Source organism: Tiliqua scincoides, chromosome 1 (assembly GCF_035046505.1).
Source record: "Tiliqua scincoides isolate rTilSci1 chromosome 1, rTilSci1.hap2, whole genome shotgun sequence".
Classification (NCBI taxonomy): Eukaryota; Metazoa; Chordata; class Lepidosauria; order Squamata; family Scincidae; genus Tiliqua; species Tiliqua scincoides.
The window spans coordinates 108361632-108377013 of record NC_089821.1 but is presented as its reverse complement, the minus strand read 5'-3'; the positions used below and the strand labels follow the sequence as shown (position 1 = coordinate 108377013).

The 15382-nt window shown below is 42.7% G+C and overlaps 1 protein-coding gene across 4 annotated transcripts in view; it reads left to right on the top strand.

Annotated features, from left to right (window-relative positions):
- The window catches only part of LNPK (lunapark, ER junction formation factor), a 64474-nt gene that overhangs the window by 21004 nt on the left and 28088 nt on the right, over positions 1 to 15382 (top strand). For all 4 annotated transcript variants that reach the window (XM_066612287.1, XM_066612284.1, XM_066612285.1 and 1 more), the window contains 2 exons: positions 2743 to 2801; positions 8372 to 8412. In XM_066612287.1, coding sequence (XP_066468384.1) covers positions 2743 to 2801; positions 8372 to 8412 — 100 coding nt within the window. The remainder of the gene's footprint in view (positions 1 to 2742; positions 2802 to 8371; positions 8413 to 15382) is intronic.

The following is a 15382-nucleotide window of genomic DNA, read 5'->3' as shown; positions in this document are numbered from 1 at the left end:
ACTTTGCAAACAGCCACAGCAAAAGTGAATTTTAAGGCACCTAGAAACAAAAAAACAAGAGAAGTGAAATCTGCAGCCAGTGCTCTGAGGACACAATCCTAACCAGGTCTGCTCATAAGTAAGTCCTGTTTTGTTCAGTGGGGCTTACCCTCAGGAAAGTGTGGTTAGGATTGCAGCCTGTTAGTAGCACACCTGGAGGGTTTTGGAAAGGGACATTTTTTCTTATAAGGGGGGGGGGGAAGAAGTAATGAAATTTGCTGGGGAAGGGGAAGACTTTGTTTTGTGTGTGTCTGCTAATTGCAAACTGATGCAAACCAAGACCCAGAGACTGTTTGACTGCAATCTTAACCTCACTTTCCTGGGAGTAAGTCCCATTGAACACAATAGGACTTACTTCTGAATAGACCTAGCTAGGATTGTGCCTTTTGTCTTATAATAGCAACAAACATAGGAAGTAACCCCCCCCCTCTCAAAAGGAGGCAGGAGGAAAAAGGGGGTGGCTGAAAGGGAATGGGTGTTTTTATTTTTTAATCAATTTTTGGAGACAAAACCATCAAGAGTGGCTTTTTTTCTTTTTTGAAGGGGGAGGAAAAAGAGAAAGGTGAAGATCCTTGCTTAAACTGTCACAGACCCCAAGCCTATGCCTGTCTACTCAGAAGTAAGTCCCATTTGAGTCAATGGGGCTTACTCCCAGGATAGTGTGGACAGGATTGCAGCCACACAGAGCAAGATTACAACTCACCCCCAAGTAGATGGGGGCTACTCACACACATACACCCCAACATGGAGATGCCACCCCTGTTCCCCCCAGGTAAGACAGAGGAATGCAGGCTGGGGCATTTGGACACTAAGTGCAGGCTGGGCTCCCTCCTTCCCTGTCTTTACTGGTGGGGCTTTTCTCCCAGTTTGGTGCCTGCCAGGAGGGTGACTACAAACAGCAAGTGCCTCCCTTCTGACTGGGAGGGAAATCTAAGTGCAGCACCTGATCAGATGCAGCACCTCCTCTGCAGCCCAGCCAGCCTTCTCTCAGTTCGGCTTTGTGCTCCAGAGAGGACGCAGCCAGCAAGAATGCTCAATGCGGGCGGCAAGAGCTGAGCATGCTTGCTGGCAGGTCCTCCCTGGAGCACAAGTGAGATTCAGAGGTGCTGCGTTGCGTGCATTTCCATCCAAGCCTTCTCTAGTGTCGGAGGATGCTGGAGAGGGCTCAGCTGGTAAGCACACAGCGCTGCCCAGCCAGCTTTCTCTAAAGTTGGACTTCTCTCCTCGTATGGAGAAGGCTCGTGCTCGCCAGTTCAGCCTTCTCTGGACTGAGAGGGCGATCCCTGGGTTTCCCTCCCAGTCAGGAGAAGGCTTGGCTGGCGAGCACAAGCCTGCTCCTTACCATGAGAGAAGCCAGAGAGACCAGAGAGGACCCGACTGGCAAGCTTGCTCAGCGAGGGACCTTGCTTACTGGCCGGGTCCTCTCCGCAACAGGAGGGGAGCCCAACCCGGTCTCTCTTCAGGTTTCCCTCCCTGTACAGAGCAGGCTTGTACTCGCTAGCCAAGCTTTCTCTAGGCCAAGAGGGAAGCCAGGGACAGTAGTCCTACTCTGCACAGCGCTCAGTGCAGTCGCTGGCTGAGCCTTCTCCAGAGAAGCCTAAGCGCAGGAAGCTGGAATGGCTGGGCGGGAGACCTCTCTCAGCTGGGGAGGCTCCCCCACCATGTTTCACAGCCCTCCCCGCCTCACACTGCCCCACCCACTTCATTCACAGCGGCAGAAATGCAGCAAGTAGGGAGGTGGCACGTGCAGCTGAGCTGAGCAGCCACCTCTCTCCCCAGGATGACTTCCCATGCCCCTGGAAGCTAGCCACGCCTCCCTAGATTGCTGGGATGCACAGATTGAACACCTAAATTATAGCACTATGTTGATACGTTGTGCAACAGAGGAGTTTGACCAGCGTAGTAGGAGTGTTCTGCTCTGTTCTCAGCACCATCACTCCTGAAAGGGTTTTGACAGAGGGAGAGCTGTGAATGCAAGTTGAAATGTAGGATAAACGGCAGAATGAGCTGTATTTATTTTAGAAGGAAGGATGTTTGGGGAAGTTTGCTAGGAGTTCTCAACTTTTGTGAAATAATCTTATAAGCACCTTATCTAATAGAAGCCACCTTCCAGCTCCAAGAGCCATGCATCAATGTAAAAGACTACTTAGGGAAGCTGTACGTAATAGGGGTAGTGTGCATGCAGCACAATCCCATCCTTCAAGTCAAACAACCTTTGCTTTGGAAATCAGCTTGATTTGATATAAACCTGGGTGGTTTATGTGATTTTTAAAAAATATATATATGGGCTGCTGTTACATGCACGATCTCGTCTGATCTCGAAAGCTAAACAGGGTCAGACCTGGTTAGTACTTGGATGGGAGACCCAATACTGGGTGCTGTAGTCTTCTTTCAAGACTGAAGGTTGCCAACCAGCATATACAACTTATATTTTGCAATCTTAATAATATTTTCTGGAATAACATATGATAGTCCATATAACAAATGCATTTTGCCAGTATTACAGAACTTGTCTTAGCACTCTTGGCTCTAGATGCTTTTTGAGAGTCCTGCATTATAGCAGTTTCAGAACAGGATACATGAGGATGTACTGAGGTTGCACTGAGGATGTTAATTTAATCTGTAGTGAACAATAGATACTACAATTCAGCTGCTGCTTGTCTACATGTTAATATTCGAACATTCTTGTTTTTTTCCTCCCAGAGTTTGGTCCATAAGAACGCTCCTCATTTTCTTCTTTTCCAAAAGAACAGAAAGAAACAGTAAGTGTATTTTACATTTAGTTTTTTTTTATCATGTAAGGCTTGGCATGAAACTGTACAGGTGCATGAAATCATATTACATTGAGGATAGCTTTTTTGGGATGTTGAAGACCTTGTGGATTAAAGCTTTTAACAGATTTATGTTGGATTTCTTAAAACTTTAGGAAACCTACTCAGACTTGTATGATAAAACAGGGAAAAATGTTGTGAAGATGAATTTATTGTTACTTGAATTAGAAAACTAATATTAAAGTGACTGCAAGTATATGGATTACTTAATATTGCAAGGTGTATAATTTATAATTCATTTATATTTTGATAAATTTCAAGTATTTTAGATACATGTGTATTGTATTCCCCTGGGGACTGGGGATAAGAATAGGCCCTCAGTTTGGCTGTACTTGTCGTAAGAGGTGACTAAACAGCCACTGGGTAGATGGGACTCGTTAGCCTGAGAAGGCAGCTCATCTGAGAGAAGGAAAACTTTGATCCCAAACCTCCACTGCCTTGTGGCTACATCCAGTTATGGAAAAGGCTTCAGGAGTCAACCTCGAGGCAAAATCCGGAGCCGGAGTCCCTGAGGCAGTTCATGGCTGAACACAGTCACGTTCTGGCAACTCCTGCGACGCCGCTGGAACCAACCGTATTGGCCTCTGCCTTTCCATTGGGCCATATCAGCGACGTGGAGAGGGGGGATTTGCTGCATGGGTAACAGCCTATCCTTCATACCTACTTTACCCAAGCTTCGTGCACTGGAGAGAACACTCTGTTCCAGAACCACCATTCAGAGCGTGACACCATAGTCTTCCGAGACTGAAGGATGCCAACACAGATTGTATCCAATATGATTGAATGAGGGAAGTATTTAAAGTTACTCAGAATTAAAGAGATTGGCTACTGGCAGCTCTGGGTTGAATTTGGCTCCCATTGAAGATACAATGTATTTCTGAGTTATATACAATGGCCCCTCACTATTTGTGGGGACCCATTTTAGGACACCCCCCCACATGGATGCCAAAATCCGTGGACAGTGGGCCTAGTGCAGCACCACAATAACTTATCTGGGGGCTGCACCGGAGGTTGCACACAGCCTCCTGGCCTGCTCAAAAACCTCCAGGGCACAACCGGAAGTCACTTCTACTGGCTACTTCCAGTCACATTGGCTACTTTCAGTTGCATCCTGGAGGCCTTCTGAGGCTCTCCAACTGAGGGCTCACATCTGTGGATACTCAGATCTGTAGATAAGTAGGGCCAACTGAATAGATATATAATAGCTATAGGACTCTGCTGTTGTTACACCAAGTATCTTTCCTCCCACCCCTTTCTGTTGGCCACAGTGCATATGCCAGCAGCTTATAGTAATCTCAGTATTTATTCTTCAGTTTGTGTAACCTGCAGATTCTTGGAGAAGTGAAACTTACTGTCTGCCTGTTTGATCCATGCTTCTTTTGGCTGCTAAGAGCTGCCAGAGTGGAACTGCTTTAAACCCATCTGTGCCAGTGATCTGCTTGTAGGGCATATGGGCAGAGATGGGTTAACTGGGTGATGGAAGCTGTTAATATTTTTTTCGAAGAAAGGGTGTGGTTCCAGCAGCCTTGGAAAAAGCTTGTTTTGAGATATTTTGTTCTAAAAAAACCTATTAGACTTGTTCAATCATTGACCTATCTCAAATGTTCCATATCTGGGCAAGATGCTTACGTATGTGGTGGCTGCCCAACTCCAGGTACACTGGCTCCCTGATTTATGGACATATGACTTACAGACAGCTGTGTTGGTGCTTTGTGCAGGCGCAGTATGTCCTTTGTGGTGTCTTTGCTTAGGCGTGATAGCGCCTGACTGGCAAGACCTGGCTGTTTTACATTCCAGTTTCTGGATAGACCTCCAGAATGGAACTGATATGTATGTTGGAGTCTTAGTGTATTCATAGATAAATCTGATATGGTTTATGACTGACTGGGGCAGGTTCATTTTCCTGGTGTTCCATGAGATGGTTTGAGGAAATGCAATCTTTTTGATCCCCTGGGTCTTTATGGTGTTTGATACCGTTGAAGATGTATCATTCTGAACCACTTTGCTCAAATGGGATTAGGAGGATCCATACACTGACTTTAGTCATTCCTGGAGAATATTTCCCAGAAAATGATCCTGGAAGACTGCTATTCTGCCTGTGACTATAGATGTGTGGAATGCTGTAAAGAGCCATCTTGTCTTATGTGCTGTTAACTTCTACATGAATCAAGTGGATAAATGTCTATGGAGATTTGGGCTGAAATGTCATCAATATGTGGATGATAGTCAGCTCTGTCTCTCTTTTCCATCTGATCCCAGGGAGGCAGTGGAGGTCCTGAACCAATGTCTGAAGTCAGTAATGAACTGGATGTGGGTGAACAGACTGAAGCTTAATCCAGACAAGACAGAGGTACTATCGGATAGGGATTCTGCCAGTCTAGGTGTAGGTATTCATCCTGTTTTGGATGGGATTGCATTTTCTTTTAAGAATAAGGTCTATGGATTGAGCATGCTTCTGGATCTGGAGTTTATCATGGATTACTATAAGACAGAAGTATCCAGGACTACCTTTCATCCACTTGTTTCCATTGATGTGAAAATAGACCTAGCCTGGTAATTCAGACCTTAATCAATGAGGATTAGTCCATTTTAACATTCCACATTTGGAGTTGTCTTTGAAAAGTGCCTGGAGACTGCAGTTGTTTTCACATGTTGCAGCTGGAGTGTTAACTTATATGCATTGCATATGGCATATAATTCTGGTATTGCTTCATGGAAAGGTTGAATAAAACTACTTCAGCTGTGTTACTTTGACTAGTTTTGACCCTTTCAATTTGTATCTGCCTCTGTTATTGTGGTTTGTTCTAGCAAAACACTAGGTCTACCAATTGGTCCTAACAGAGATGAATGTGACAAAAAGCAGTTAGGTTTCTTCTATTATATTTATCCTTGGAAAATATTTTTACTTTGTTTGTAAAATGCATGTAGATGTTAAGCACTTAGCATCTGAAATAGAAAGCAGACTCTTCCAGATTCCTATTTTTGCTCCAAACTTTTATTGGTACCCAGGCAAAGGCAACCCTGGGTAATGATACCCAGGCAGTGAATAAAGAGGTATATGGTTATATTGAATTATAAACAATATTGGTTGAAAAATAAAGAGCAGAAACTAATTCTTTTTAAAAATACTGGGGTAAGTCTCTTCTCCCCAGTTTCTCTTGGATATGGCATCCTAATTTTTTTAAAAAATGGAGTACATTTCAAATAATTCTGCCTTTTTTTTTGGTCTAAGTCACAGCAGTTCCCAAAGTCCTATTTGGACTTTGGGATCGCAGTTAGTTTTTGTGGGGTTGGGGCGATGGCACCAATATGACCCCCAGGATCACACCACTTCTAGGTTTTTTTACTTATTTCAGCTAGTGCCGGCCTCTGGGGGGCTGTGGGGAGCCTTATGGACACCTCTGCAGGGCTCCCCAAGCTGTAGAATGCTGAAAAATAGCAAGTGGAAACCACTACCGGTTTCATGGTATTTCCAAAGTCTGTTAAATTGATTTTTCAATATGTTCTTTAACATCAAACACTACTTATTTAAGGAAACTTTTCATAAACTTTGATTGCAAAGCATTCATTTCATTATAGTCTGTTTTATTTTTGAAATGTCTTGGGCTACTTGAGGTAATTTGAAGTTGAGAACAAAGTAGGCTGTATTAACCAGAGTGCAATAGAGTAGCCTTCTGAAGGTTCCCCCCCTTAATTACTGGGTAATTAAGTACTGCTTTACTTTGTCCAGTTGTGTGATGGTTATACTTGCAAAAAAGGATTCAGTTTAGGATTGTGGGCCAGTGTTGGATTTGATAAGAAAGACCATCTTTGGTGGTCTATTACATTAAACTGATGGAGGAAGGGAGGTGTTTGAGCTGATGTGATAGAAATGGCTCTTCAAAGATGTCTTGATGGAATACCCGGTTAAAAATTAATTAGAGCAGTATTTCTCAAACTGTGGGTTGGGACCCACTAGGTGGGTCGTGAACCAATTTCAGGAGGTTCCCCATTCATTTCAATATTTTATTTTTAATATATTGGACGATGCTAGCATGGTATGTGACTGCATTTGAGGAAATGTTACAGACCTGTGCTGTTAACAAGTTACTATGTATATTCTTTTGATAGTAAATGGGACTTACCTCTGGGTAAGTGTAGGTAGGATTGTCAACAGTTTTCCTACTTGATATCACTTCCAGCGGCTCCTGACAGATTTTCTTTCTAAAAAGTGGGTCCGTGTGATAACTACTGAATCAGAACATTCTCTGTTTAGTAGAACTTAAAGGTGTTATTTAAAAAATGGAGTGCTACCATGATATCAGTGATCTACTGTTAATCATAGCTTCTAAATTGCTTCTGCTTGGGGAGAGGAGATTGGAGCACTGATTTTAAGTTGAAGGTTTATATTCTTCTTGCTTATCAAAAAGACTGTTTCAGGAAATAGGCTGATGGTCATCACTGGCCATCTAACCTGAGGCAATACAGGAAGGACCTAGGCTTACAAGGAAGAAAGGGAAACTTGTGATTTGTGAGTTATTTCTTGAAGACCCTGTCTCATACAGGTTGAATTCTATGGTGGTGTTGATATACACATAGTCATGTTTATGTGTAAACACTTCTACATAGATGAATTGTAAAGTAAATTCTTGTTCACTTGCATCTTGCTCTTCCTCCAAGGAGCTCAAAACAGAATATATGGGAGTCATTTCTCTTTATCCTTAAACACCCTTGTGAGAGAAGTTAGACTGAGAAAGATGGTCTTATCCAAGCCCACGTTGTGAGTTTAATAGGTGAAGAAAAATTTGGCCTTGGGTTTCCCAGATTGAATGCAGTTGCTCCATTACATTGGCTGTCAGTTTTCCCAATTAGTCCAGCATTATTTGCGTGCTAGGCCCTGTCTAGAGAGCTTGGAATACAATTCAATTATCACTTCTTCTATATAGTGGCTTACTACACTGAGTTCGAAACCTGAGCTGCATTGACTTCGTGGAAAATCCCACATGAATTAAAGGTTGAACTAAGGTTATGTGACATTTTGTGCAGTCTGTATTAGTGCCCCTTCTAGTTCATAATCGTGGAATGACTTTGACTAGCAGTAGCTACTTTAGCCACGTGGGAGATATTAACCTGCAAGTGTTGGAAGGTTGAATCTGTGATAACAAATGTTAATTTGGGGAATGATTTGTAACACTTTGATGCTACTGTCTTATATTAAACTTGGGCCTAATACTTTCTTTAAATTTAGAGGTGTTTTCACCTCACCAGCAGCTTTATTTCAGGTTTTTTTTAGGACAGATCAAACAATTTTAGTTCCCATAGCAGTTTGATTAATAATATGTTACATGAAAAATAAAAAGGCTTTGTAATTTACCTCACTTATCTGCAATAAAAATGATAAACTTGTATGGATGATATGTCTTGTGTGTGGAATATATCTAATTCAGGTATGAATATTTATTGCCTGTGTGGATGTATTTGACTGGTCATAGTATAACGATTAAAATTTAAATCTGTTCTAGATGAAGCTTTAGAAGATCTAAAATCCCAGAAGAAAAAAATAGTAAGTATGTATAAACATGTCTCAGCAGTATCTTAGCTGTAAAATCTCACTGATTTAATGATAGTGTTCACTTGTGCTCAGTGGGACTTCTTTAGAGTATGCGGTTTGAATACTACTTACTTACCCTGATCATCTTTTTTTTTCTGTGATGTACCTACCTGCAAGAGCAGTCTGGCATTGTGATTGTGCAGCTACAATAGCTTATGGATTTTACTGTAGCAGTAAAATCTTGTATCTTATCTTCAACAGTGGTCAGTACTGGTTACTATGGGGAGGGGCCCGTGAATCAGTGGTAGAGCCCATGCTTTGCATGTCAAGGGTTCTGGATTCTATCCAGTTTGGACTGTCAAAGACGCCTGTCCGAAACCCAAGGAGAGCTGCTGCCAGTAACTGTAAATTATAGATGATCTGAGATTGTTTAAGGCATCTTTATACATGTTATTTTGTTCATATTGGTTCTGTTTAGAGACTGTGGCCAAAAACAGAGGGTAATGTTGCTTGCAAGTTTAAGACTTAAGGCTGCCATTTTCAATCTTTTTCAGCTCATGGCCGACTGACAAGGCACTAAAATTGTCAAGTCACTCTACCAGTTTTTTTACTTACATTAAATTTCTACTTTACAATTAGTCTTTAATATATTTAATATAATTAAATCATTACATGACAAAGAAATTCACAAGAAGCTTGGAGAGGGAAGTATATGTGGTTTCTGAAAAGGAGGAAAAATGTTCTGAAGTAGGTGATCAGATGTTATTGAAGTGTTATGCCAGAAAGTGTTGGAAAAGAGAGGGCACATTGATCACATAGTGGAGAAATGTGGGGTGAAGGGCAGTGAGGAGATATGATTGAAACAAGTGCAGGATTAAACTGCGGGCGGGGGAGAGAGAGAGAGAGAGAATGTGAGGGGAGTGATTCTGGACCTTTGGAAGGTGAGGATGAGTGAGGGGAGGGACAGTAAGAGAGGTGTTGATTGAGTTTGGGGGGGATATGCATGTGGGTGGGGTGAGGGAGAAGAGGAGAGAGAAGTGCCAGTTGCCTGCTCCTGGTTTTGAGAAAAACAGTGTGACCAAAAGTCCCATCCTAGGCATGTCTACTCAGAAGTAAGTCCCATTATAGTCAATGGGGCTCACTCCTAGGTATGTGTGGATAGGATTGTGGCCCAACACCCTTCCTCTAAAAGGCAAAAGGCAATGCAGGGAGAGTCACTCTGGGGAGTTGCAGACAAACTTGCAAGGAAAAGGGTCTTGCAAGGACACTTTTCAGCCAGCCAGTCCTTAGCTTGTTGCCCTCAGCAGACTCACTCACTATATACCTGCTTGCCTGCTTCTGTCTCCCCCCTTCTCACTCACTCCGAAGCTCCCACCTCCTGTCTCCTCCAGGCTTCTCTGGCTGCCCAATCAGCACGCAGGCAGGCAACAGCTGCCTTAGTGCCCAACCCTATGCATGTCTACTCAGAAGTAAGCCTCATAATTGTCAGTGGGGCTTACTCCCAGGCAAGTGAGGATAAGGTTGCAGCCTTATTCATGCTCAGCAGCAGTTGCAACCAACTCCTTCGCTTGCTGCTCCCTTGCTTGTGCTGCCTGCCATGTGAGGCTCAAAGCAGCTGCTTTTCCCGCACATGGGCGCATGGCTACTGCCTGCCTCTTCTGATCCCTTGCGGCACACCAGTGTGCCGCGGCACAGCGGTTGAAAACCACTGACTTAAGGTATAATTCAGTGATTTTGAACCATTTTCATCTCATGGCGCACTGTTTCGGCACTAAAATTGTCAAGGCACACCATCAATTTTTTGATAATTGACAAGGCACACTGCATTGCCAGTAAGGGGCTCACATCCCCCAATAGCCCTACTAATAAATGACCCTCCCCCAAACTCCTATGGCACTCCTGCAGACCAGTCACGGCATACCAGTGTTCCACGGCACAGTGGTTGAAAATTACTGGTATAATTTTAATAAATATTGACGTATTCCATTTATAATACTCAGTTTTAGTGTTAAACATTGTAGGTTAGGCATTATCATGAGAAGACAACAGCATGGTATGTGTCCGTATGGTCTAATTGCCATTTCAGGCATCTTTCTGTCCATTAATTCATTTCTTGGAGTCTTGTTATACTATCACATTGTGCAAACATGGTTTATAGACCAGCTGCAGAATAAAGAAGTAAATACGCATCATTTGCAAAACCAATATTTTGATGAAACTAATCTTTCAATCGTGTTTTAATAAATCTGGCTACACATTGCACAGTGGTACTGAAAGCATTTCAGATATCCAGCAGGCAGGGGAAGGGGCTGTATCTCAGTAGCAGAGTGTGTGTTTTGCATGCAGAACATCCCAAGTTCAATCTCCAAAATATCCAGATAGGGCAGAGAACCCTTTCTGGAACCTTGGAGAGCCACTGCTAGTCAGTGTCATTCATATTGAACTAGATGATTCAATGTTGTAACTTGATGTAAGGCACATGTTTTGTCTCTATCTGTAGATTTGTTTGTAAAAGATTTTAACCCATGAATGTTACCATGCAACTTTGTAGAAACTACTTTTTAAAGGTAAACAGTGTGAACATGCCTAAGATTGTACTTCAGAGCTCTTGAGCTGTCTTAAGTGCCCTATGTTTTAGGGGAAAAGGTGAGGTATAAATCCTTAAGAAAAAAAAGGAGAAATCCCAATGAGTAGTTGGTATGCATTTGTTAATGTTCAGATAGAAACTTTCACAATAGGTTTCATGAAATAAAATCTGCAGTGTGATCTGTTTTCTGAGATGCAGGAAGAAAACTGGAAGTGCCTATCAGAAGGCTCTGACAGGCATTCTGAGTCGTGGGGCTTCCTGCAACTTGGAAGACCTCCTGGATGCGATCTCCAGTCGCACCCTGAAGGTTATCTGTAGTTTCTCCACCCACACGTTCAGAACCCGCAAAGGGTCAAATTCGTGTGCTCTGAATCTGGATGGAGAGGACCCACTGTATTAATGCACATTAAAAACCTTAATGGAAAATCAGAGAATTACATAGCTGTGACCCTGAGACAACTCCTAGCAAGACTGAGGCTGGGTAACAGATGTCACAACTTCTCCAAGGACTACAGTTAGGAACATCACCCTTTTACTACTCATTCATTTGCACAATTAAAATCACTACACCCAATCAATGATTCCCTTAAGTCAGAAAACCAAATGCACTAATAGAAGAAAACTCTGTGTTCATTTATAAATACTCCATCTTGGTATCCAACTGTGAACTGGGCAAAGTATGAGATTAAGATGGCATAGTCTAATAGGAAATATCCCAATGCCAAAGCTGATTGGAACTAAAGTGGGAGCATACCTTCTCCTCAAGGAGATGATCTTTCTTTAGTGGGCAAATTAAAATTATAGGCTCATCCTTAGACCTGATCCTCCTGTTGTTCCCAACATCAATTCTACTTTTCATAGGAGTTAGTTTTACCATTCTTTGGTCTGAACTTTTCCATTCTTAAAGAATGAAAGTAATACACCCTGGATGTCTGCAGCTCTCAAATTTTACTTAGACCACACTAAGCCTCTTAAAGATCATAGGTCCCTCTTTGTTTACTACAAACCTTGGGTGTATGGGGGGGGGGGGAGGTTTCCATAGCTACCTGTTTTTGTTGAATGAATATCTCTTGCCTATTTCTCCAGTTTAAGAGTCAGGAAAGCAAAGCTCATTTTTGAAGAATGTCTGGCTATCTGTCTGTCTATCTATCTATCATGTCCTGGCTGACTCAAATGCCCAGCCCTAACCTTGGACCCAGAAACTTGAAATTTGGGGGGTATATTCCTTCCATTATTTAAGTACCCACTAAGAAGTGATGTTTAGAAGTTTGACCCCTAAGGTGGTGAAATGGAATAAAATGTGTTTTCATTGATTCCTAAATATCTCTTAGGCCAGGGGTGTCAAACTCATTTCGTAAGGAGGGCCACTTAGCATTCATGATGCCTGCTGCGGGCCGGAAGTGATGTCAATAGGCAAGAAGTGAGATCATTAAACAGGTGATAACCAAAAATACTTTTTTCTCACTTAGGAACTCATTAGCTGCAAATAACAAAAGAGAAAATATATGAATCTTGATCATATTTCAAGATATGGGAGAGTCCAATTTTCATGTGGACTGCCCTTTCAACAGTAACACCTCAGCACTAAGCAACTGAAAGCCTGAGGGCCGTATAAAAAACTTTCCACGGGCCTTATGTTTGACACCCCTGTCTTAGGCCTAATGGGATATCGAATTGGTTTTTGCTTACAAAGGTTGCTCATACAAATGTTTAAAACGTAATTCCTAGAGGGGTGAATCTAAGTTCAGGGGTGAATGATAGAACCCTTCTTGTTATTTAGGCCTGGCTGGCTTTTTCCCCTTTGCTACTGCCTGAGAGAGGCCTGTGGCCTACATGGCGACTGAGGCCAGCCCAGCCCTTTTACCTTAACCCTTTTAAAGTCAGTATAGCAAGGGGTGCTAACATTAAAATAACAGAAAAATGTCATTTTAGTGTTTACTCTGAACAGTAAAATGAAGTGTATTTCTGGCTCAATGTGAAGTTCTGCTACTCCAAGATTTTTATAAGCCTTTCTCCTGAGAACATGTACTCTCACCAGCCCTTGCTCTGCTTATCCCTGTGTTCCAGTGAGAGGAGAGTTAGGGAGGGGTAAGAGTTGAGTGGCTCGGTCTAACTTCAATCACAGGAGGCATTGTTCTGCTTTTCCCTGTGTCCCACTAGCAAAGCACGGGTATCACGCTAGTTCACTTACAGGATGCCTCAGATGGTGTAATGTTCAGTTTGTTTTAATCATGATTTTCACTGGCTGACCATCCCATTGTCTTACTGATGATTTGTTTCTTCACTAGCAGTTCTTATTGCAAGTTTTGCATCTTATGCCACCTTGTGCTTTGCATTTCTTTCCTTTGCTGCATAATTCCCTTATTTGCCACTTACAAGGATGTGTGTGTAACCACAGAACTTGTTCAAATCAAGACTTAAATGTAATTATAACTAATATGTAAATGGGGACTCAAAACGGTGAAACAGCAGTTGGGAATAAGGGGGCTTTAATGGTTTGCCCCACCATAGTTTGCATTCCAATCATGTCCCCTATGTGCCATTTTTAAATGGGGGGAACTTCCACTAATAGGCTTGCTCCAAGCGTGCAGTTATTAATGGCAAAATACATCCTTGAGTCACATTTGTTAGTTTCAACCCACCGCACATTCACTCCATTCTGGGGGTTTATTTGTGGAAAACGCCTTGCTAGGCTCTCCTCCGGTGCTGCCAATAATCCTTTAGCGGACTTCTGTGTTGGCATGTATCCCACAACACTTATCAGCCAAAAAGGGGGGTAAGGGTTTTACCCTTCTGAGGGCAGTGAACTTTCTAGACCTGCTTTGTAAGTGATAGCTGGTGACAGTGCTTTTTGTTTTCTGTACGAGTGTGTACTGAGGTCTGACTTGGTTACACAGGAGCAGGCTCACCAACCACTCCTTGGAGCTTGCTTCTGAGTAAGTGGGCATAGGATCGTGCCCAAAGCAAGCGTGATGGGATGGTCACCAAGCTGTCCCACACACCTTCACCTGAATTTCAGGCAATTACAGCAGAATCTTATGCACAATTAGAAGTTCCATTTTGTTCAGCAGAGCTTATTCTCATATGTATAGGTTTACAACCCTACAAATTTTAGACCATTGTGAATGTTTCTGTCATTGTGGGTGTAACTCCAACATGTAAAACTATGTCGAGGAGGGAGTAGCTCCTTATCTGGTTGTCCAGCGGAATGCAGCTTCAAGGACACAGCCCACAATGTAGAGAGTACACAGACACAAGGAAATCCATCACAACTTCAGTCTGTATTTACAAATTTACAATAACAGCAGCAGCATAGCAAAGAGTAGACAGCAAATTCACAACACTCACGACCACCAACAACCCACAAATGAGGGCTTTCACAGTCTCTTATAAAGCTCTGTGCACGAATCAGGATGGGTGGTGTCTCCTCCTTCTATCACACCCTCTCTCATGATGCATGACTCAGCAGCTAGCTCACTTTACACCTGAGACCTGGTGACTCAGCACTTCACATACATTAGGCCCTACCTTATTCAGGCCTGGGTTATGTTCTGACAAACTATTAGCAAACATTTGGAAGCTTGCTTTTTTGTACTTAAAATATTGGAGAAGGGATATTGCAGAGAAACTCTAGTAGCAAATTCTGCTGGTGGACCACGTTATGAGGTTTGGAGCTTGGAATGCCAAGCCTTCCCTCTCCCCTTGCAAGCAGAGTGCTGGAAAATCCAGTAATCATTTATAAGTCTTCTATATCACGAATACATTTATTTTTATAAGGGAAGCTATTGTGGATCAAAGTTGGCCACATCTTTCTCTTTCTTTTTCAAGATGATGGATAAATTGGTTTAACTGTTTCTGATGTGGGAATGTTGAATTATGAATTTTAACAGACCCTTGCCTATATTTTATTTATTGGTTTTTTATCACATATAGCAGGAGTCAGCAAGCATTTTGTTAAAATGGGCTGGATGTTCAGTGATCACACCATCACCGAACTTTTAGGATGCCAAGCACCCGGAAATGGCTGGACAGAGCTCTTGTGAGCTGAAGCCCCACATGTGGACAGGGAGTGGTGGTGCCGCCCACTTGGGCTTGCAGAGTTCCTGTGTCTCTCACACAGGACTGCAAGCCTGGGATGGAGACAGCTATTCTCCATTCGGTGTCGGCAAACCAGGTGGGCGACTTTGCCTCTCAAGTCAAGCTCTGTGTGGCCAGATAACTTTGGATAGAAGCGTAGGTTGCTAGTCCCTGACATACAGCATTCTAAAGCCTTGCTAATAGGTGGAATTCATGTGTGCTATTGGATGCGCTGGAATTATTTTTAAATTCAGGCTCCACCTATCTATAAATTAAGAGCAGCTTAGAAATACTGTAACTTGCCCTTATCCAAAGATG